At 37.1% G+C, this 24,201-nt stretch overlaps 2 protein-coding genes across 4 annotated transcripts; one reads left to right on the plus strand and one right to left on the minus strand.

Moving 5' to 3' along the window:
- Nucleotides 1-54: 54 nt before the first annotated feature.
- Nucleotides 55-4,397, minus strand: LOC310730418 (heat shock cognate 71 kDa protein). Its single transcript, XM_083549436.1, has 9 exons — nucleotides 3,965-4,397; nucleotides 2,984-3,200; nucleotides 2,677-2,882; nucleotides 2,271-2,423; nucleotides 1,629-2,184; nucleotides 1,319-1,521; nucleotides 1,022-1,220; nucleotides 697-929; nucleotides 55-465 (listed from the first exon to the last, which is right to left on the minus strand). Exons 2-9 carry the CDS (start codon nucleotides 3,186-3,188, stop codon nucleotides 280-282), a joined length of 1,941 nt encoding a protein of 646 aa, XP_083405562.1. The 5' UTR covers nucleotides 3,189-3,200; nucleotides 3,965-4,397; the 3' UTR covers nucleotides 55-279.
- LOC310730431 (zona pellucida-like domain-containing protein 1) lies at nucleotides 3,208-24,079 on the plus strand. 3 transcript variants are annotated; one of them, XM_083549457.1, is made up of 10 exons: nucleotides 3,208-3,910; nucleotides 11,496-11,639; nucleotides 13,004-13,224; nucleotides 13,354-13,523; nucleotides 13,608-13,680; nucleotides 13,765-13,862; nucleotides 13,962-14,042; nucleotides 14,134-14,305; nucleotides 22,278-22,371; nucleotides 22,591-24,079. In XM_083549457.1, exons 2-10 carry the CDS (start codon nucleotides 11,537-11,539, stop codon nucleotides 22,716-22,718), a joined length of 1,140 nt encoding a protein of 379 aa, XP_083405583.1. In that variant the 5' UTR covers nucleotides 3,208-3,910; nucleotides 11,496-11,536; the 3' UTR covers nucleotides 22,719-24,079. The 3 variants fall into 3 exon arrangements, with proteins under 3 accessions (XP_083405583.1, XP_083405584.1, XP_083405585.1); XM_083549458.1 differs by lacking the exon at nucleotides 3,208-3,910 and adding an exon at nucleotides 10,691-11,346 and having other exon boundaries at nucleotides 11,522-11,639; XM_083549459.1 differs by lacking the exon at nucleotides 3,208-3,910 and adding an exon at nucleotides 10,691-11,346 and having other exon boundaries at nucleotides 11,533-11,639.
- Nucleotides 24,080-24,201: the final 122 nt, after the last annotated feature.

Below are 24,201 nucleotides of genomic sequence, written 5' to 3' on the forward strand. Positions count from 1 at the left end.
AAATCTTTAAAAAAAAACCCATTTAGGAAGTAAAGAATAATTTCTCAAGACAAATATATTCAGAACAAACTGTTTATTGTGAAAGTTTAAACATGCCTTTCAGTGAGCAAAGTGACAGGTGTAGATTTTTTAAGCAATAAAAAAAACTAAACCAAAAAAAAAAAAAAAAAAAAAAAAAAACACAACACCTTAAATACATGGTGTTAAGTGTGTTTAGAAACATGCCACCAAAAATAAACTGCGCTGTAATTAGAAATTTGAAGATCATTTTGGAACATTTTAATCAACTTCCTCAATAGTTGGTCCAGAAGATCCACCTCCAGGAGCAGCACCGGCCCCCCCAGGGAATCCCCCAGGCATCCCGCCTGGCATGCCACCCGCACCCTGGTACAGCTTGGTGATGATGGGGTTGCACACCTTCTCCAGCTCCTTCTGCTGATGCTCAAACTCTTCTTTCTCAGCAGTCTACAAGCATGGCCAGAAAAACAAGTTAAAGAGGACGCACGGGGACGGCTACTTTCATTTATATTCTAATATGTTCTTATTACTAAGGATGTATAATTGATGCTCTTAATATGAACATAAACCTTAATCTATTTTTAATAGAGGCATGTTTTAATGATAGCTTTGATACATATTAATTTGAAAATGTTGTCATCGACTTGCGAAACATGTCACCATAGATTTTTCCTGTACCTGGTTCTTGTCCAGCCAGCTGATAACCTCATTGCACTTATCCAGAATCTTCTGTTTGTCCTCGTCGCTGATCTTCCCTTTCAGTTTCTCATCCTCGACAGTGGACTTCATGTTGAAAGCGTAAGACTCAAGGCCATTCTTTGCGGATACTTTGTCTCGCTGAAGGTCATCCTCAGCTTTGTATTTATCCGCTTCCTGGACCATTCGCTCAATGTCCTCCTTGCTCAGACGACCTGAGAACAAAATAAAAAAATAGAAGATTGCTTACAAAATCATTCTAAATAAAAAAAATTCAATTAAACAAAACTCATGACAGTCGTGCTACCTTTGTCATTGGTAATGGTGATCTTGTTCTCCTTGCCCGTGCTCTTGTCCACTGCGGAAACGTTCATGATACCATTGGCGTCGATGTCAAAGGTTACCTCGATCTGAGGAACACCTCGTGGTGCAGGAGGAATTCCTGTCAACTCAAACTTTCCAAGCAGGTTGTTGTCCTTAGTCATGGCTCTTTCACCCTCGTACACCTGCAGAAAACAATCGGATAGGAATCGGCTGTAGTGTGTGTACACAAAACTATTTTCAATGTCTCTCATTGGTCTCATCCCCGTGGAGACAATCTCACCTGAATGAGCACACCAGGTTGATTGTCTGAATAAGTAGTAAAGGTCTGCGTTTGCTTGGTCGGGATAGTGGTGTTGCGTTTAATCAGGACAGTCATCACTCCTCCGGCGGTCTCAATACCCAGTGACAGAGGAGTGACGTCCAATAACAGCAGGTCCTGAACATTTTCTGACTTGTCTCCTGACAAAATGGCTGCCTGGACAGCTGTGGAGCAAAGAATCAAGAAATAAATAAATAAATAAAAATAGTACTTTACATTATGCAAATCTTAACCTACATGCCAATTGGCAGACATCGATTATTAAGATTACCTGCACCATAGGCAACAGCCTCATCAGGATTAATGCTCTTGTTGAGTTCTTTTCCATTAAAGAAGTCCTGCAGAAGTTTCTGAATCTTCGGGATTCGGGTAGACCCGCCGACCAGGACAATCTCGTGGACTTGGGACTTGTCCAGCTTAGCATCACGAAGCGCTTTCTCAACGGGGTCCAAGGTGCCACGGAACAGGTCGGCATTCAGCTCTTCGAAGCGAGCCCTGGTGATGGAGGTGTAGAAGTCGATGCCCTCGTAGAGAGAGTCGATCTCGATGCTGGCCTGAGTGCTAGAGGACAGTGTACGCTTGGCTCGCTCGCAGGCGGTGCGCAGACGTCGCACGGCCCTCTTGTTGTCGATGATGTCCTTCTTGTGCTTGCGCTTAAACTCAGTGATGAAGTGATTGACCATGCGGTTGTCGAAATCCTCCCCGCCCAGATGGGTGTCCCCAGCTGTGGACTTCACTTCGAAGATTCCGTCTTCGATAGTGAGGATGGACACGTCGAAAGTTCCCCCGCCGAGATCGAAGATCAGGACGTTTCGTTCGGCACCCACCTGAAGAATACGTGCTGAGCATTAATCACAAGTGAAAGCACATTTACTTCTGTAATGCCGCTATGATGTAATGCAAGCGCACTCACTTTCTTGTCCAGACCATAAGCAATAGCAGCTGCAGTTGGTTCATTGATGATCCGAAGTACATTTAGCCCGGAAATGGTCCCTGCATCTTTAGTAGCTTGCCGCTGAGAGTCATTAAAATATGCAGGTACTGTAACCACTGCATTCGTGATGGTCTATAGGGAGAGAAATATTCAGAGCAGTTAAAACAGTGTTGCCTAGAAACTTTCTGGTGAAGGTTGAAAAGTTAAAACACGCCAAACAAGTGTGTCGACTGCTCGTGTTTAACCTATAAACATCACATACCAATTCCTGTATAAAGTACATGTCCTTGATCCCATAAACAACGAGATCATAAGCATTTCTGGGAACACGGCTTAAACGTGTTTATGCTTTTTCAAATGAACAAGTTCGACGGTTCATGATTACCTTTCCAAGGTATGCTTCAGCAATTTCTTTCATCTTTACAAGCACCATTGAGGAGATCTCCTCTGGATAAAAGCTTTTGGTCTCTCCTTTGTATTCCACCTGAACTTTAGGCCGTGTGGAATCATTGATTACTTGGAACGGCCAGTGCTTCATGTCAGACTGAACAACTGTATCGTCAAATCTCCGTCCGATCAGCCTTTTCGCATCTGTACGCCAAACCCAAGATGTAGACAAGTTCCAGTTAGGCGTGTCATAATTCACACATACGATTCAAAACAAAGTGATAAGACTTTATTCTAATGCTTACCGAACACCGTGTTGGTGGGATTCATAGCGACCTGATTTTTGGCAGCATCCCCAATCAGTCTCTCAGTGTCGGTGAAGGCAACATAACTGGGTGTGGTCCGATTACCCTGGTCGTTGGCAATGATTTCCACTTTGCCATGCTGAAAGACGCCCACACACGAGTATGTGGTGCCGAGGTCAATTCCAACTGCTGGTCCCTTCGACATGCTTTTCGCTGCCTGTGAAGAAAAGGGAAAGTTTACTAATGAAACATGGTGGGTTTTTTTTTTTCTTTCCTAAAACCCATATTGCTGTAATACCCCAAGAGGATTCTATTCCTGACTGCATGATGACATGATCTTCACTCACAGCTCTCAGCTCCTCTTACTTTCATTATCAGGCACCTGTTCTCCTGATCTCTTAACAGCTCTGTGTTTAGCTGAAAGCTCCTTCCCAGGAATAAAGAAAAAGCTATGTATAGCTTTTAGGTTTTTTAATTTTTTTTATAGCAAATATGTATACAGAGCTCGACTGTCTTTGCTACGTAAACATAATCGTGACATGTAGGTATGAGGAGAATGTGAAAGTAACGTGAAGAAGGAAATTCTTTTTTTTGTGTGTTATCACACGAACGTTCTTTCGCTTCGAAGTGCAAAGGAGCAATCATTTCTTTCAAGCATTACATAAGAGCCCATGGGAGTGTCCTGTAATCCTTGTATGGGCAGATTTCGAAACAATCGTGAATGCCTGCTAGAACATTCTGCACGTTTTGGCATTGACTCACGCCGACTCAATACGACACGCAAACTATCCAGTACTATTCAGGACAATTATAACTCTCATATGAGACAAACTATATTTATAAATACTGCCTACGTTTTCTCAGCTATTTTTTTTACCCGAAATTACCACCGAAAATCACAATAACAACTTTTTGAACGTTTGTATTGTTATTATTTTTTTCCACATAAATAAGGAGAGCTTATTGCAAGTCTTTTCTTACCTGATTACTCGTTTATAAAACTCCGCCTTTTCTGCTGCTTTCTCTGGCTGTTACTCGTGTCACTACGATGCCCGACCACAGTACGACTATAATCTGCGCCTGCATCCGCATTATATATAGCGCCTGCCCGTGTTCCGCTACTAACGCCCATAGAACCGTCCAGAACATTTCGATGCAGCCAACCAATCAGAATCGAGAAAGCTAGAGCCGACCAATCAGCAAAAGCGAAACTGTTCCAAGGCTCGCGCCGCACCACAAACATGGAAGAAGCATTCAAGTTCATTTGGAAAGAACTCGCTCGGGTTCAAACTTTTCTAAAATAGAGACCATTCTTTCTGAATCACTCAGTCAACTGATCCGAGTCATCACGAGTCATCGTGAGTCATTTGAGTCAGAAGAGATTCTGAAGGTTTATGCTAATAAATTCCACTAGAGGGCACTCACCGAATCAGTGGACTCATGAATCCCACGGTGGGATCAAACAGGACAAGTATAGGACCCACGAAACTGAGTCTCTTGTGTGTCTGACCATGCAGGGAGTTTACCGAACAACTTAGTCCAGCTACTTGTTGCTATAGTTACTTGCTAACATTTTAACGACAAATACACACACACACACATATATCACCTCGCCAGCACTTCCGGGTGAGGAGAATTGGCTTATGTAAAAAGCAAAGTGATAAAAGCCTATTCTTTGCATATGCAATCACAGAAGAACTAGAAATTATACAAGCATGCGCAATGGAGTCAACTGGATTAATGTTATTTAATATCTGACGTGACACAAAATAACAGCCCAACATGTGACAAATATATTTGGTGTAATGTTAAATAAAGCAGATTATAGAGCACTACATCTAATTTCCAAAGTGTTAAAACAGCTGCAGTTTCTGTCATAGTGATAGGGATTCTCCCTGCATTTGCCATAATCCTTCCACTAGAGGGGGCTCTCTGAATCCTTAGAATCCAACAAATCCTTGGACTCATACACACACACACCACACACACACCCCGAGTCCCTCGGAATTGACCTTGGCTCCGCTGAATCAAACGGTTCATAGGATCCGTGATTTTGAGTCTCTTGTGTTTCCGACCATACACGAAGTTTCCTGAACAACTCAGTCAGCTACCTGTTGCTACAGTTACTTTTTAACAACCTTAGAACAACCAAGTTTTACAATGTTGTTAGTTTTAGGATAACCATAGACTCAAATGATCTGAGTAAATGAAGAGAATGATTCATGACTCCCGAGTCATATAAGGAATCGGGCTATTGAATCCGGCTTTGACCATATCTATTATAGAAGGTGTAATGTTACAAAAAAGCGTTAGAAAAGTTGGTTTAAAAAAAGAAATATCAGGAAGTGTTATCATCATTTATTACAAATCATAAATGACGTGATAGGCCTAAGAGCTGACTCGGGTATTCGTGCAGGACTACATGTATTAAGCTAAAGATTATATAAGTACTCAGGCTGGGTGCCAGATCTTTGGAAAAACACCCTTGCTTGTGTGCTGTTTGGTTAAAGTGCAATCTTTTTTCCTGTAAAGGGGCAAAAATAAATTTTTTGTTGAATGTCAGGGGCAGTAAATAAATGTGACATTAGAGGAACTTATAGTACAATAAGGAACAATACTGTTTTTTAAAGTATTTCCAAATGGCACCCCAACACACACAAATTATCTTCTCTTATATGGCATGTACATGAGTTTTAAGAAAAAGGCTGACTAAAAATGTACACACTACTGTATAATACACTGTAAAAGGCTTTCTCTGTTATGCATGTCATTAACAATGTAGTATACAGTGACATTGTGGGACAGGCATGATTGTTGTTGTTTTATCCCTGTACTCTATCACACTTGGATATATCAACATTTACAATTTATAATTAATTGACACTTTAATAGGAATACCCGTTTAACTGTTCATTCATGTAATCTTCCCATCAGCCAACCATTTGCCATTTTTTACAACTGAAAGGTCGCAAAAACTCATAAAAAAAAAAAAAAAAAACCTGTCCTCGGTCATTAACCCAACTGAGGAGCATACATTTCATATCCTGAAGGGAACACTGAAAAAAAAATGCACTGTTGATGCTAGTGCTTTTGCTACATCTAAATATTGGGTGGTCTGCCAGCAAATGTGCAAGCGGTTTAAATTGTTCAACACCTATAGACGTATATTTCAGCTAATAAAATTTTTCATTCTCCTCTTCATGAAGTGAAATCTATGCATAATTGGGTTGATGTGACTGGCATTGCTAGCCTTAAACCTTAAAAACAATTTCCATGCTTGACAATGAGTTTTCACTGTTTTCTTGTGCAGATCCTATTCTTCTCCAAACTTTAGCCTTTTGGTAGAGAATAATCTTGTTAGAGATTAACAACATCTGTGTGACTCTATATTTCTTTTTTTTTTTTCAAGACATACAAAACTTTTCTACTATATCCAATGCATGTACAATTGTTTATTTCTTCTCATGTTTAAAATTGCTTGTTTTTCTCCAATATACTTTTTTTCTGGTCTTCTTTTTTTCTGTTTGAAAAGAAAGGGCCAGGGCTCTTCAAAACAAAAGTAGAAATTTAGAGTTATTAGATGTTTAAACAATTAAACTAACATGATTCACCTGCTCAACAAGAAACTGAGTGGGTTTAAACAAATAGTGATGTTCTAAGTTTTTATCTGAATTGAAATAACTAAAGTAGAAATTTTGATTTATATTATAGCAGTGTATATATATATATATTATAGAGTGTATATATATATATATATATATATATATATATATATATATATATATATATATATATATATATATATATATTGTCCTAGTTCATTAAAAGTCCCATTGATATCACCCCTCACAGCATATGCATTTGAAAACAAAAATGTACTGTTTTTAATGCAATTTTTTTTTTATATGCCACACAACTTTTACAGTCTGTAACAAATATTTGACTGAACTTTAAAAGAAGGTTAAAAAGGAACTGATGTATCCAGCATAATAAATGAGTAGAAGAGAGTGATAAAGGTGACTGAATTTAAATCAAGGCTTAAGACCCACCTTTTCAACCTCCACTATCAGTCAATGCATATGTGTTAGGAGTCCTTCATTTTTCTGAAATGTGGTGTATGTTTCATGTACTATGTAGTGTTCTATCTCTTGTCCTGTATGTTTTTATGTCTATGTTGTCTCTGCTATTAACTCATGCAGCTGCATGTGATCCTTCGTCCTGGGCAAATGTCCGACGAATATGTTTATGTTTATGTATGTTCATTATATTATATTGTACCTTGTAAAGCGTCCTTGAGCTTGGGAAAGGCGCTATATAAATTAAACTTATTATTATTATTATTATTATTATTATTATTATTATTATTATTATTATTTTTATTATAAAGGTGAATGGGGGTTTTTCCAAACTGTTAACACACTGGATTGTGTCACTGCAAGCATGCAATTTTAAAGGATGTTAAATGAAATACATGACAATTTCCTCTCATTTTACTGAGTATCTAGCCTTAAATATATTGGAACATTTTTCTTATTTTATGATCAATAAAATAAGATGCTCATTTGGATGCAGTATAAATAAATGTGTGCGTGTGTGTGTGTGTGTGTGTGTGTGTGTGTGTGTGTGTGTGTGTGTGTGTTCATTCATAAATGTAATTTATTGCACACATAAGAGATATTGTCTGTGTGACCTAAAAGGGCCCTTTTTATTTGCAAGTAATATAGAGCACTTGATAATAAAATTGGGATCTAATCTCTCAGGAAAACCTCACACAGCGGGGTGCTAATCTTATTATGCCAGGATTTCATGAGTCTGAAGCAAATTTCTCTGTGTTTGTTGGTTTTAATTTTCACAGAAGACATATGGATTATGAGCATTGAGTATATAATACTGGCCGGACCTCAGGGAGGCTTGCAGAGACTCTTTTATTTTCACTTTTTCAAAGGTGTTTCATTGGATTTCATGTGTTTGTTTCTAACACTGTTCAGGCAATGTCCCACTATTCAGTACTACATAAATCCCACATCTCAATACCGATGACAGATACCATCCAGTAGCATTCACTGTCAGGAGGCCCTGAAATGTAACTCGATGGGTGCGGCAAGGACTAGCTGTCATCTATGTATTATGCTTTTGTCTCCAGAACTGAATAATGTTGAGCAGCAGCAGATAAAATCCAGATCGCTAAATTTACTTTTCACTTTCAACTGATGTGCCTTCTTTAATACCCCTTATGTACAGGTATTGGAGATTAAACATTTGGTTGTAACTGGATCAATAGGTTTGTTTTTAAACACTTGCAGGTATGTGTTATGTCCCAGCTCAAGTAGGGGAAAGCCTGATGCACAGCAGGGAGCTTGACCAGTGTTCAAACCTCCATGACTGGGCAGCGTTCCTGGAAATGTCTTGGCTTCTAACAGTAGTAGTGTGCCTGGCAAGTCCTTAATCCAGCACTCCCTTCCTAAATTCTCAGCTGTGTGTGTAGAGAGGTTGGGGGGCAGAAATGTAAGAAGGGATTGCTCCAGAAGAGGGCCAAATTGGAACCCAGATGTAAGAAGAGATTTAGAAAAGAACAATCTTGATTTCCAAGGAGCATGAATTGGAAAGGGTTTAGAGGAAGAGAGAGAGAACAAGAGAAAAAGGAGGAGAGATGAGGTCATCAGCCCACAGATAATATGTTAATCGCCAATGTCCATTATCTTTTTGCCCACTGAATGCTACTTCAGCATTTCCAATTCATTCTTGGGGCCTCATCTTTGTGAGTGTGAGAGGCAGTTCAGCCATGGCAGGGTTAGCTGTACTACAGACAGGTTGCAGTAGGCTCTAAAGTGCACTTATGTTTCTTTATTTCTTGGGCCACAAGTGCTGGTCTTGCTCTGTACATAGGTTGAGGATAGCCTGCTGATAGATTAGTTGTAAGCTGTTGAAGGACAAGATAATCTTATCCAGTGACAATGTCTCAATGATGGCATATTCATCTAAAATTTCCTGGGTTTTGGCACCACAGAAACACTGTGTGAGGAAGCACTGATTTCTTTATGTATATGTAATATTTTTTGTTAAAGCTGAAAGTCTATACTTCAATTCCATTTCGACTGCTTAGATTCAAATCCAGTATGGCAGTATAAAGAGGGGAAAATATAAAAAAAATTGTATCACTGTCCAAGTTCTTATCGACTTAACTGCTTAGCCAGATAATGATAGAAAATGAGCAAACTTTTCTTACTATGCTTTCCAGGAAGGCTATGAATACCATCTCATTTGATACAGTCTTAATGGTTGACACTGCAGCCCAATGTTTCAGCCCAATGAGCAATGTTTTTGCATGCAGGAAACATCCAGCTGGCAGCCCCCCATGCTTTTTGAAGCACTCAACCACATCAATTAATGATATTCAGGAGTTTTTCCATTCATTTATTTTGTTCCAAACTTAAGTGAGTGCATTTAGATCCATCAGAAAGAACGTGCATGTACAGGCTTTAAATAAATGTGCCATTTTAAAGAACAGCAAGGGGGTTACCTGCTGTCAGCAAAATTTCACCACTTACTACAATACAGAAATCACAAGAAAAAACAGATCATGTTCACACTTAAGAAACGGTTTGCTTCTTCCTTATATTAGTCTTTTCAGTCGAAATGATTTAACAGTGATTTGCATTTTATTTGCCATTTCTGTCAGCAATACATCTTAAAATCACATTTTCTCCAGTATATTTCTCTACAAACAATATTGAAACTAATGAATCTAACAATTGTTTTCACGTGTAAATAACAGTTTCCAGGAAGTTCCTTTTATTGGATATTTGATATATAATTCAGAATTTCAGATAAAGGTACATCATTTAATTAAAGGCCCAGTTTTTAAGTTATTTCCAGTGAATAGTTATAGATTTTGCATTAATTAAAAAAGTAGTTATATACCATTAAAACTAGATATGAATATTTGATTTCTCTAAAAACAGATACATAGGCTTATACTGTCAACTACAGATATCTACTAAAGTAGGAAATGTAACCTTCTTTCTGCTATATCTCCTGGCTGAGAAAAAATGCATCTTCTCTGTGAAACATGCTGGTGCACCTGTATGACTGTTGTGGAAGCAAATCACTCACAATATATAACAAAATCCAGCAACAGGCGTCCGACCCTGCTGAAGTAGGGGAAAATTATTACAGTTTTAAATGGCAATTTATTCTCATAAGCTGAGTAAGATTTTAATATGTCATCCAAAAGAAAAATGATATCAACATTTCTATTCATTATCATAAAATAATTCTAATAATAACACCATTAGATCAACTATCCCATTCACTACCAAGAAATTTATAACACCACCAGTCAACATACATCTGAAGCCAAATCAGGACACTATTAATACCCCTCGGGACAGCGGAAAGACCCACTGCCTCACAAAAGAGATACATGTATTGTTTAGTGGGTGTGATGAATTAAAGAAAAGCTATACAGAAATCACACACACTCCTATTCACACTCCTATTCATACATTGTTAACTATAATAGCTTACATTCTGGTATGCCTGGAGTTATGGGAACTCAAGAGGAAACATTTCTACAGCAATATTAAGATGCCAAATTTGTTCCTGAATAGTAGTTGTTGATCGGATATTTTTTATGCCATGATTAGAGACATATTTATATTAATTATACACAGACATACACAAATTGGCTACAAAACAAAACAATTGTAAAGCGATGATCTATATACTTAAAAATGGTTCTTTTGTGAGACTGAGGTTTATTATCGGGTGTATCATAACATTGTATAGTAATATAGTATCTGGACATGAGAACTGTGAACACAACGCTAATAAACAGGCTAAATGATCTGACTGTATATTTCACTTTAAAGGAATTCTTTGGAGGTCTCATCATCAGATCATGAGATTTAAAGATAGTGCTAAATTAATTATATAACATATAAACAACGGTGTTTGGTTTACAGTGAATTAAATATCCAGTGCCACACGATGGAGACAACAAACAGGAAACACCCCAATCCAGTACACCCTGGAGAAATTATAGCACATAGAAATTTGATTTAACATTTTCAGATGGTGAACATTAACTCCAATATAGTGGTACTTAAGACTTAAAGTAGTATAGTTCTTGTTTTTTCCATAATAATTTCCCAGCATTCAAATAATTGTCTCAGCCCAGTTTAAATATGTCCTGCATTAAGGGAGCATTAGTGAAAGGTTTCATGTTGCACTTGCTTTTGTGTTTTCACACCCTTTACCTCAAAGGCAGAGCTAATAAATAGGCTCACTCTGTACGTGGCAAATGACTATAAAAGAAGGGAGAAACAAACAGCCACATGTCTAACAGATTTTAATCTAATACGGTAAGAGAATAACTTCTATCATTTATATATGATATACCATATTTTCAGTTTGGTGACTTGATTAAAATGTGTTTAGGAAATATTTGTTGTCTGGACTGTATTGGTACAATTACAGCAAACTGATAACATATTTGATCGCGTAGGATGAGTAACTAGTGAGTAGTATGAAAAACAGTGTGCTTTCAGGATAATGTGGCGAGCATTGCTGGTTTGTGTGACTACTCTGATTGTACACGCTGAGGCTCAGACAGGCTCTGATATATGCAGATACCACTCTACCTTTAGACAAGCAGGTTAGTACTAAGCTTTGAACTTGTTTTTAATATTACTTTAATTATATAAAGATATAATTATGCACTGGGAATTGAGAATTGTAACACATACTGTGTGTGATCTGTGTAATAGATTTACCCACTGGGAATTGTAATACATACCATGTTTACTTGTATCACCTGTGTAGCATATCCCTCCTTATAAAGCCCAGGATAATTACCAGGAAACATTTTTATGTATTCATTTCCAAAAACTTTACTATTCTACAATGTGATACATAAACTAAGACGAACACATTTATTTGCTATTTGAAAGATCCTTGAATAATATTAAAATATATTTACATACCCATTTAATGTATGGTACATACGCTCTGAACCCAGAGTTAATTCTTGGTATATCTAACAAAGACTTTTTGTAGCCAAGGACTCCTATGTCTATAATTAGTGCACATTAATACCTAGGTCATAGACCTTTACAATTCCTGAAACTTACATTTACAGGAAGTTGTGGCTCAGTGGGTAAAGCTCTGGGTTACTTAAAGGTTGGGGGTTCACACCCATGAATAGCCAAGCTGCCACTCTTGGACCCTTGAGAAAGGCCCTTATCCCTCTGTCCTCCAAGGGGTGCTGTATCATGGTTGACCCCACTTTCCTCAATCATTGGGATATGCGTAGAAAACATTTCATTGTGCTGTAATGTTCTTGTAATAAGTATAAAGCACTGTTAACATAATGTAAAATTACACTTCTTAAGGAAAATGGCCCAGACAACATATTAAGCTAAGAAAACTAGTGGTTTGGCAGAGTTATTGAAAATGATGAATCATAAGTCATTTGAGTTGCATAATGATGCTCCAAAGAGGTGTCTTTGAAGATCTGGTGGGAAATAGAAAAGTGAATGCAAGTCTGCCACAGTTATAAGCATTGAGGATGGCATGTCAGTGTGTGGGAAGCCTTCTCAGTTGCTGGTACTGATGAGCTGTTTTACTGTAAAAGGTCAATTCTTGCTTTCGCATATAGAAAAAATATTAACAAGTATGATCAGATGATACTTTTTAACAAGACAATGCTACTACCCACACTGCAAAGACCAGCAAAAGCCTGTACTTTTAAACACAAACTAATAAGGAAACTTTTTTTAAAAAACGAATCAACTGTAGGTTAGCTCACAATGCTTAAACACATTGAAGGAAGTCAAAGAGAAAAGTTATCCCATGCAACGTTTTTTTATGTCTTTGCTTCATTCCTGCTAACTCAGTGCTAGCTCAATATTTTGCCATTTTGGGTTTGCCCAATTTTTTTGCTCAGTAGTATAGTTGTATAAGCAATCTGACTGTTTTTAAATAACTCTGAGATAAAAAAAAATTGTCTCTCTTTCTCAGCTGACTGGGACCTCACAGTAATATGTGGAACTGATAGAATCCATTTGAGCATCCTGCTGTGTCCAGTTTACTATGCTGGCTACAATGAATCTCTTATAGCCCTTAATGGAAAATTTAACATTCCAGCTTGCCATGGAATTGTTGACTTAAAAGCCCCTACACCTGTGCTTAATTTTTCAATCTCTGCAGAGGAAATATCCCTCTGTGACAATTCTGTTGAGGTACAAACTATGAATGCAATATGTTTCTCAATAAAACTCTGTGTTTAAGTAAACCTTATTAAGGAAATATTTTTTTACCACTTTGTTGTCTTTAACACAATATACAAAATGAAGGCTTGTCATTTTTAGCTTACAGATGAAGTGGGAACAGAGCAATTCTTTGACTCTAGAGTTCGGTTTGCCAATATTTCCGGAAGGATACTTTCTGGGGAACCAGTCAGTGGCCACGATAAGCCTATTTACAAATTTTCCTGTCGCTACCTGCTGCAGTATTTAGTCAATGAAATGAAAGTAAATGTGTGAGTACAGATTCACTGTTAAAACATGTGCATTTTAAATTGTACATATTGGCGCTGTCAACAAATTACATCGTGCGTTGGCAGGTCAGGCATGAACCCAGCTGCCCGAGAGAACAGAGGAAGTTTTATCAGGGCACTCCATATAAATCTTTTCACTGTAAGTGTATTCTGCAATCTTCTTTGCATACAGGACATGACTGCTGCAGTTTGTTATAATTATGATGTTCTTTTCATCCAAAAGAATCGACAATATACACAACCTCTAAGCATACCTGAAAAGGGGCTACAACTGAAAACTCGGATTTATGTCCAGGTCAAGGCAACAAATCTCACTAACAGGTATTATTATATCCGATTCAGTAAAATTATTGGCTACATAAAATACATACAATTTGCCAGTTCTAACATTTTCTGTTCTCAACAATCATGTTTTTATAGGTTGAATGTCCTGCTTGATCGCTGCTTTACAACAACAAGCCCTTATCCAACAAATACAACTTATTATGATCTTTTTGTTGGGTGAGTATAGTATAAATTAAGAAAATGAAAAAAAGCAGACTAGATAATCTTCTTATAACAACATTGTAAAGGTAGTTCCTTTTAACTGCAGGTGCAGACGTGATGGACAGACAGTAGTGTACCTAAATGGGGTATCCCAAGAAGCACGCTTTTCCTTCGAGGCCTTCCACTTTGTGGCGCGTGAGAACAAAACATTTTCCACATTCTACCTGCACTGTGTCACCCGACTCTGTGAGAATTCCACCTGTCCCTCAATGCTACCGGTAACTATATTACCGCAATCTTTTATCCTTGTGGGTGTTTTCCAAAGACTTGTATTTTGTTTGAGGCCTATTTGCATTTTTAAACTGGGACATTGGTAGTTATTGGATGGTTATGTTTCTGAATTAATAAACACTCTGGGTCTGAGATTATACACTCAGTGTACTAGTTTTGAAAATATAGTTTAACTTGTACAACGTAATTTTTTGGATTAGAGCCTATAAAATTTGTGAACTGAATTGAATCGAATTCTTTTTTTATTTGTATAGCACTTTTAACAATGAACATTGTCTCAAAGCAGCTTCATAGAGATGAAGAAGTTATAAAGTATAAAAGAATGCTTAAGTTTAGTGCCTATAAGTTTTTTTCTTATCATGAGTGTCAGGCAGAGGTGGGAAGTAACGAAGTACAAATAGTTTGTAGATTTTTCTGGTACCATTATTTTACTTCACTATTTATTTTTCGGACAACTTTTTACTTTCACTCATTCAATTTTTAGACAAATATCTGTACATTCTACTTCTTAAATTTTCAAACCAGGCTTGTTACTTTAGTTATAAACTATTTGTTAAAATTTCAATATTTTTCTTCTCACTGCGGGCTGTTTTCAGCCCATCAACCTATTTCCTGTCATTGTGCAGCTTTTTCTATCTACCACTTGTGTATAATTTCCTGGCTTTCATAAACCACAGATGTAGGCTAGTTTATGAAGCTAACAATGAGCAAGGCAGGAGGCAACAAGAAGTGTAGCTAATGTGGATGAGACAGTGGGGGTCAGCGATGTAACCATGACTGAGAACAGAGACATTTCTGATCACCTCATCATCATCATCATCATCATCTGTTCTCTGCTTGTGTTCTATATGGTGGTTGTTCAGCCTGGATACATTCATTATGTAACAAGATGTGAGAATTTGTTTTGTATTAATATATTAATTAAGGTTGTCAAAATTAACAAGTTAATAATGTGTTAAGGCAAATTTATATTAACGGGACTAATGAAGTGTGCATTTCTGCTTGACCATTTCTATTCTAAGTCTCAAATTAAACACCCAAATCTGCCATGAAGCACACAATTAACCCTCTTGGGGCGACAAACACACCGACATGTTTTGTGGCATTTTCTCCTCATCACACCGAAACGTATGTCTGTTTTCATCGTACAGATAAGAGCATTATCATTCGAATCTGTAAAGGGTCTGCTTTTATTTGTATTTACATTATAACAACAAAACGCTGTGCTTTTGTTAAACCAAGAAAACAGACAGGGTACTCTAGTCTCTCTCTTTCTCACTCTCTCTCTCTCTCTCTCTCTCTCTCTCTCTCTCTCTCTCTCTCTCTCTCTCTGTCATCTCTCTTCACAGACACGTAAATAACAACCTGAATCTCAATGAATACTTGCCTCACAGACATAATAAATATATAAATAGAAAGCTTGAAATGTCAAAATAAATAAATAAACCAATTCACATAAAGAAAACAAATATTCTGTGATTATGTAATCCATATGAAAGTTAGAAGAGGTACAGTTTCTCCATTTTCACCTAATTAACCTGTCCGTGTGGAAACATAGCAAGTTCTTTTTGGTGTTCTGATGATTAACGTAATTTAAAACACTATAATTACTTAAAAACCTTTACAAGAATATTTTGTCTTCATGCTCTATGTTGAGTTCGGTTTTACTACTAATAAACATACATTTACATGAAGCATCCATATTTGTCCATGCCCATGTTGATTAGAGTATTAAAAACATGAAAAATATTAGTTTAAGGTACATTTAGGACAGATAAAATGTGCAGTTAAGTTGACAATCATGCAATTAATCACAATTAAATGTTTTAATTAATTGACAGCCCTAATATTAATATAATTGTATGAGGAAGACAGGTGTGTCAGAGAAGTATGTGAGGGTGGTGCAGGACATGTATGAGGACAGTGTGACAGCAGTGAAGTGTGCAGTAGGAACGACAGACTGGTTCAAGGTGAAGGTTGGACTGCATCAAGGATCAAGGGCCCTTTGCTGTTTGCAGTGGTGATGAACATGTTGACGGACGAGGTCAGACAGGAGTCTCCCTGGACTATGATGTTTGTGGATGATATTGTGATTTGTGGTGAGAGTAGTGAGCAGGTTGAGAAGAGCCTGGAGAGGTGGAGGTACATGCTGGAGAGAAGGGGAATAAAAGTCAGTAGAAGTAAGACAGAGTACATGTGTGTAAATGAGAGGGAGGGCAGTGGAGGGGTGTGGTTGTGGGGAGAAGAGGTGGAGAAGGTGGTGGAGTTTAGGTACCTGGGGTCAACAGTGCAAAGTAATGGAGAGTGTGTTAGAGAAGTGAAGAAAAGAGTGCAGGCAGGGTGGAGTGGGTGGAGAAGAGTGACAGGAGTGATTTGTGATAGAAGAGGATCTGCAAGAGTGAAAGGGAAAGTTTATAGGACTGTGGTGAGACCTGCGATGTTGTATGGATTAGAGACAGTGGCATTGAGTAAAAGACAGGAGGTGGAGCTGGAGGTAGCAGAGCTGAAGATATTAAGGTTTTCGTTGAGAGTGACGACGATGGACAAGATTAGAAATGAGTCTTTTAGAGGGACAGCACATGTTGGACGTTTTGAAAACAAGGTGAGGGAGGCGAGATTGAAATGGTTTGGACATGTGCAGAAGAGGGACATGAGTTATATTGGTAGGAGAATGCTGAGGATGGAGCCACCAGGAAGGAGGAAAAGAGGAAGACCAAGGAGGAGGTTCAAGGATGTGGTGAGGGAAGACATGCAGGTCGTTGGTGTGAAAGAGGCAGTTGTAGAGGACAGGGTGGAATGGAGACGGATGATCCGCTGTGGCGACCCCTAATGGGTGCAGCCGAAAGGAGAAAAAGAAGAAGAAGAAGAAGAAGACAGCCCTAATATTAATATGACGTAACATCCAATTACCAGTGTGACTGTAAACAACAGGTAGTAGTAATGGCTACTTTTTACATGTACAAGTACATGTCAGAGCCCAAACCGCTTCACTTTAGCTTGAGTAAAAAAAGTGTAGTCAGTAATTTTAAAAAACAAGTATCTGTACTTCTACTTAAGTGAAGGATGTGTGTACTTTTGCCACCTCTGGTGTGAGGTCTAAAAAAATCTTTACACAAGAATTCATAGTTTGTTAGTTTGATTTCCCAGTTATTATGGCAAAATAGAGATGGGAAACTCCAAAGTTTTGCTTCTTTTTGTCCCAGAAATTTCAGGGTGACTTCAAGAATTAGTTCAGCATGGGTTTTCTAAAAGGGCAATTGTGGCGCAAGGCTTATTTTTCAACCAACACTAAACCTAATTTTTATTTGTTTAATCAGTTGACAACATGAGGCCTTTACTCACACAGTAACCAACAAAAACAAAAACAAAAAACCCACACACACATACTGTACATACATACACAAACCAAACCAAATACCTAAAGCACACAATCATGCAATAAACCCCAATCAAGTATTGCATACTAGTTACCTATAAAGTTGAGACTATCAGCTTCACTGTGATTAATAAAAGGAAGGAAAAAGCATATATTAAGTTAATGTAAAATATAAAAGTACCCAAATGTGCCATAAAACAGCTGGAAAAAGGCAAAGCTCACAGAAACAACAAGCGAGAAGATTCAGTAACCCAGAGGCAGGAAAAACATCAACATCAACATACGGCTGCGACTGGAAAATGAGATTAGGCAAGCTGACATCATCTGCTACAAATAAAAATGTGCTAGTACCAGTTATAGTCTATTACAGACACCAAGATATAAAAAGTGTAGCAATGATGTGTAAACTTGACAATTACCATAAAATATAATTCATACTCAGGCTGAATATGCAATGCACATATTGTCAACTAACCACTTATAAAGTGGTTGACATAATTAAAGATGGAAATAACTTTGCAAGAGTAAATGGACAGAGAAAAGAAAGGGATAGGGGAAAATGATCAACCTAGCAAGTGGCATTCAACTGTTTAACAATACCGTCTGTGCCCAACAACTATTCATGTGAAAGATGGGTTTCAGAAACTTCAGCAGGGGCTGGCTAGCAGAACACAGGGCAGGCTACAGAAGTACCACTGCCAACACAGAACAATAAAATCAGTTTGGGTCAGATCTTGCTTCCATGGCACAATTATCCGGATGTTTCTGAAAAAGCATTGTGTCTGAAAAAAAAAATCATAATCCCTGGCTCTATTAACTTTGTGCTATTTAACTTGCCATATAAACCAGATTGAAGTGCATGTCCTAATGATTAGAACATATTATCCAGCGTTTAGAATTTAAACAGGTTTTAACTAGTGCTCATTTTAATTTTCTGTACTGCTTAAACTAAGGAAAGCCCTTAGCCCTTTTAAATACAGTATTTCACAAAAGTGAGTAAACCCCTCACATTTCAGCAAACATTTTATTATATGTTCTCAAAAGATAATACTATAACAATGAAAGTTGTTTATATTTTAGAGTAGTCAGTGTGCAGCTTGTACAGCAGTACAGATTTACTGTCCTCTAAAAATAACTCAACATTACTGTCTAAATAGCTGACACAAAAGTGAGTAAACCCTTATTGAACGTGTCAAAACTGTATCCCAAGTGTCAATATTGTGTGTGACAAGACTTAATCCTCCTGTGCATGGAATTCACCAGAGTTGCATAGGTTATTGCTGGGATCCTCTTCCTCTCCTCCATAATGACATCACAAAGCTGCTGGATGTTAGACACATGGCACTTCTCCACCTTTTGCTTGAGGATTCCCCACAGGTGGTCAATATGGTTCAGGTCTGGAGACATACTTGGCCACTCTATCACCTTCAAACTTCAGCTTCCTCAGCAAGGCAATTGTCATCTTTCCGTTGTGTTTGGGATCGTTATTCTGAGGTTTGACACAGTTTCTAAAGGAGGGCATAATTTTCTGCTACAGAATTTTAAAGTACATGTTGGAATTCATGTTTCCCTCAATGAACTGCAGCTCCCCAGTACCAGTAGCACTAATGCAGCCCCAGACAATGATGCTACCACCACCATGCTTTACTGTAGGCTAGACACAATTCTCTTGGTACTCCTCACCAGGGCGTCGCCACATATGCTGGACATCATCTGACATGGTTCATGGAGGACATGGTTCCGGTAAATCATGCTTTTGTGAGCCAGCTTCAAAGGAGGTTTCCTTCTGATGGTCTGAGCACTGACAAGTGGACCTTCCACTTCTGCAACCTTTAAATCAATGCTGCTTAAACTCATGCGTCTGTTTTTTTTAAGCCAGCTTCTGCACCTGAAGCACAGCTCGAGGACTTTGATCGACCCTTGATCGAACCTTTGATTATTTGATCGACCTTTGCAAGGCCTGTTCCGAGTGAAACCTGTCTTGTGAAACATTTGTATGACACTGGCCACTGTACTGTAACTCAGTTTCAGGCTGTGACCGATCTTCTTAAATCAGAGGCCAGCTTTGTGGAAAGCAACAATTTTAATTCTTAAATCTTCAGAGAGTTCTTAAACATGAGGTGCCATGTTGAACATCCAGTGGTCAGTATGAGAGAATTGTACTCAAGCACCAAATTTAAACAGCAAAATACACAAATATGAATGGTCCTTTCAAGCAAAAAAAAACATGAACATGATAAATAAAACATGTGGCTTTGCATGTTTACCAATTATTTACCACTGTTATCACTTAGGGTGTACTCACTTTTGTTGCCAGCTATTTAGACAGCAAATCTGTACTGCTATACCAGCTGCACATTTACTACTCTAAAATGATTTCTATAGTAGTGTCCCTTGAAAAGATATGCTAAAATTGTTGTTTAAATGTGAGGGGTGTAATCACTATTGTGAGATACTTTACATGAGCTTAGAGTTGCCTATAGTTGGTTATTGATTTTCAAGATAGAAAATAATCTCACACAAATAGAAGGCACAGTATTCTTTTGAACATGTATTTCAAAATGTTACAAAAATGTTTTTTATATATGTAACATACAGTATATTTTATATATATACAGTATGTATATATATATATATATATATATATATATATATATATATATATATATATATATATATATATATATATATAAACATTTAATAATAATTATATAATTAAGTGATTGCAAGTTCCCTGGTGGTCTAGTGGTTAGGATGTGGTGCTCTCACCGCTGCTGCCCGGGTTTGATCCCCGGTCAGGGAACCAACCCCAGCCACTTTCAGTGCCGTTCCCAACCCCGGATAAATGGGGAGGGTTGCGTTAGGAAGGGTATCCATTGTCAAAAATGCAGAAACGTGTAATGAAGTAACACTAATTTTGGAAAGATGTACATATTGTATTAGAGAAGATTTTAAACATTTCCGTTAACTACAGCTTTGAAGTACAGTACTTTTTATGGGTTAGGTGTCAATGGATTTCTGGGAAAGGAAGAACAAATTTAAGTACAAAAAGCTGTTACAAGATGCTGGTATAAACCGCCAATAATACATGGACGATGTTTAAAGTATATTTACTGTGGAGAATATTACATTTTGTGTGAATTACCAAAAAGACATATTTAATGACTTTTGGTCCAAATGGATTGGGTACATATCTCCTATTGAACCAAAATTTGTTTTTGTTATAGAACCTATATTTTATGTTTAGTTATAGAGATTGCGTTCATATCCCCTTTCTTTTTTAAATAGTTTCTGCATACATGAAAGATAATTGAAAGATTATTTTTTTTATCTGTTATTGTCATGAGGAACTTGCCATTTTTTTATTTTATTTTTAAATTTTGCCTGATCAGGGAGTATATTTAGGTCATAAATCTTGTAAAAGTAACAAATGCCATAAACAGATGTTGTAAATTATGGTTTTTTTTGCAATAAAATCCGATATATGGCCATATATATATATATATATATATATATATATATATATATATATATATATATATATATATATATATATATATGGCCATATATCGGATTTCCATATTGGGTGGTTGGGTGGTTTGAGGATTAGAATTCACAATACAGTCTGTCCTCTCCTCAATCCCGTCCCTTACGGTCCCTCCTGCAGGTGGTGAGCCCACGGGAAGTATATATATATATATATATATATATATATATATATATATATATATATATATACCAGTTTGCTACCAGTACACGTACAGACATACCCTGCCCGAGGACTATTAATTATTTTATCGTGATAAAATGGCATTGCATTGCATATAAAACCCAACACAAACACTTCTCTTGCTTGGGAAGCAGTATGGTTCCACAGACATGCAAAGGATTTGTGGCCCACTGGTATTAGATAATAATCTATCGAACATTTGGGAGTAATTTGGACTTTAAGTTGTATTGTATACCCACACTAGGACCGCAGACAACATTGAAACAATTAGATATATCAATCATCACAAGGTTGACAGACTCTCTCTACCATGGACACAATCCCTTCAGTTTACCCTCATCCACACTTAGCCTGGATGAGGGTACTTCACCTAAGGACTGAAGGACTGTACAACATGTACAACAAACCATTGAGACAGCATATACTCTCAGGAGAGCGCTGTTTGTATTCGGAGGTTGCGTCCCAGTTCTGGGAAAAGTTTGGCAGGGCATGGTTAGACCTCTTTACCGAAGCCAAATCAACTTTTGCCAATTTTGATTCTTTTAGGGCCCACTGGCACATGATGCATTGATGTCTAATCACTTGTGTAATACATACTATTTGGCCAAAAGCATGTGCAGACCTGATAATTACTGAGGTCAGGTATTAAGGTTGTGCATAGTTCATGGTTGGTGTTCCATGTAATCCCAAAGGGTTCAGTTTGGACCCTGGATTCTCAAGGGCCTTGGCAGACCATGTCTTTGGGGACCTTGTTTGTGCAAACAACATTGAATAAGTTCAAGTAAAGTACTTGATGTCCAGATATGTTTTTTTGTGAAATCAAGTGAAATGTGAACTGCCTTTTTTTTTGCAGAACTGTATAAAGAGAAGGGCACTCCAGCTGACTCAGTATTCAAGCAATGTGGAAACTATTACTTCAGGCCCAATCAAAACAAGAAATGACAATGGTGATGTAAAATAACTAACACTGTATACTTACACTTGTTTTATTTACACCAAACAAATAATTAAATTTCTATGATGAAATAAGTATTTAAATTGTTACCCTTGCATCATTCACTAAATACAAAGAATACAACAATAATTATAAACATGAATAATGTGACTAAAGAGAAATTGTTAAGTATTTATATTTAATTCATTGCAATGTTCTTTTCTTTCTATAGCTGCCTCAACGTACTCTAAATATAAAGACTGTGTGACAGGGGTTGCCATACTCACATGCTTGTTAAGTGTCTGCTGTACAGGACTGGTGGTGCAGATTTTGATCTACAGTAGGAACACATGTTTTTGACATGTTGCTTTCTTAAAGTTTTACATGTCACTGAAGCTGCTTTATGAAAGAAAAACCTTTTTGTAATGTGCGCATGTCTTTATTTTTCAAAGTATACATAATGTATATAGTATATATGCATTAAAATTTCTGTGTGGAAAAAAAAATACAATTTGATATGAAATTAAAATATTAAAAAAAAAAATATGCGACTGATTTATGTGCAATTATTTGACCTTGTTCTTTTAGGTAATCTTTTAAAAAGTTCAGTATATTTTTTATTCCACCAGTCCCAGCTACCGTTATCCTTTTGATAAACTTGACCTCAAAAATGTGTGGTACTTGATTTGTAACCAAGAAGATGATAAAAATTGCCATTGTGACAAACACTAAATACAATTATTAGGCCTCATCATGACATACGGGCTTATTAATGTTCCAAATTTTTATCAGTGAAGTGGTTAATGAGTTCTTGAATTTATTATTTATATGGATAATATCCTAAGGCCTGGAGCTTACCATGGTATATGCAGTTTTAAGAAGTCTTGTAAAACTTGTATGTGAAAAAAGCACTGTCAAGTTTCTGTGGTACATCATCCAAACGTAGTGATGATGGACAAGAGCAAGCTGAAAGCACTGGCATACTGACCTCAAAATGTCTTCCACTGCACATTCAGTGGCTTAACGTATGGGTTGTTAGTTAAGTCTTTAATTAAACTTTTAATCTTTTTTAGTACTGTACAATGTTTTTAAAAGCTAAAAATATTGCTGTTTTGTTTTCAGCCAGAGAACTCCAGAATGGTTTGGTAGTTTTTTAGATTTTCCTGTTTGCTGCATAGATTCAAGGTTTTCCAAGCAATAAGAAGCAAAGTATAATTTAGCCCCCTCTTTCTTTCACAGGAGGTATCATGTTCCTTACTGCATGGTGTGTTATGATACATTTCTATGATTAGCCAACATTTAGCTTTTCAGGCTGCCCTGTTATTGCCTGACATTTTTGTTTTAGACTTCCAACACCTGATACCCACCTTCATCACCACCACCAAGTAATAAACTGGCAAGCTGTGTGTTTCCTGTGATTCATGGTATCACAACTAAGATATAAATATGACACAGAAGAAATCCTTTTGAAATGTGGAACAGTAGAATCATTGTGGTGAGTAGTTCTATATCTCTTTTTTTCAAGAACCTATCGGTGAATCTACTGGCACTGTTGCAGCTAATTCAGCCGTTGTTTATTGAATTTATTTTGATTTAATTGTACATCTAAAACAGAAAGGAAGCTTTTGAATGAAAAAAAACAAACAAACTATTAACCAAGCTTTGACTTTGACTGTGTTGAATAGATTCTCAAATCAAATCAGATATTCTGCTGCTTATAGTGATAAATCTATATAAGTCCTAGAAACAGTCAATTCTTGAGATATTGCGCTGAATATCTTATACAGATGAACAGATAACCAGAAAATATCACCTAGTAGTGTAAGCATTCGATTAAAATAAA

This window comes from Silurus aristotelis (genome assembly GCF_946808225.1).
Source record: "Silurus aristotelis genome assembly, chromosome: 8".
In the NCBI taxonomy this organism is placed as follows: domain Eukaryota; kingdom Metazoa; phylum Chordata; class Actinopteri; order Siluriformes; family Siluridae; genus Silurus; species Silurus aristotelis.

Excerpts from the sequence above, each read along its gene's own strand:
- LOC310730418 (XM_083549436.1), bottom strand. The coding sequence starts at position 3,188 with ATGTCGAAGGGACCAGCAGTTGGAATTGACCTCGGCACCACATACTCG. Across the intron at positions 1,522-1,628 it reads GGCTGTTGCCTATGGTGCAG|CTGTCCAGGCAGCCATTTTG; the intron begins GTAATCTTAATA and ends TTTGCTCCACAG. Across the intron at positions 930-1,021 it reads CACCATTACCAATGACAAAG|GTCGTCTGAGCAAGGAGGAC; the intron begins GTAGCACGACTG and ends TTTTGTTCTCAG.
- LOC310730431 (XM_083549457.1), top strand. The coding sequence starts at position 11,537 with ATGTGGCGAGCATTGCTGGTTTGTGTGACTACTCTGATTGTACACGCT. Across the intron at positions 13,681-13,764 it reads TCCATATAAATCTTTTCACT|AATCGACAATATACACAACC; the intron begins GTAAGTGTATTC and ends TTCATCCAAAAG. Across the intron at positions 13,863-13,961 it reads GCAACAAATCTCACTAACAG|GTTGAATGTCCTGCTTGATC; the intron begins GTATTATTATAT and ends ATGTTTTTATAG.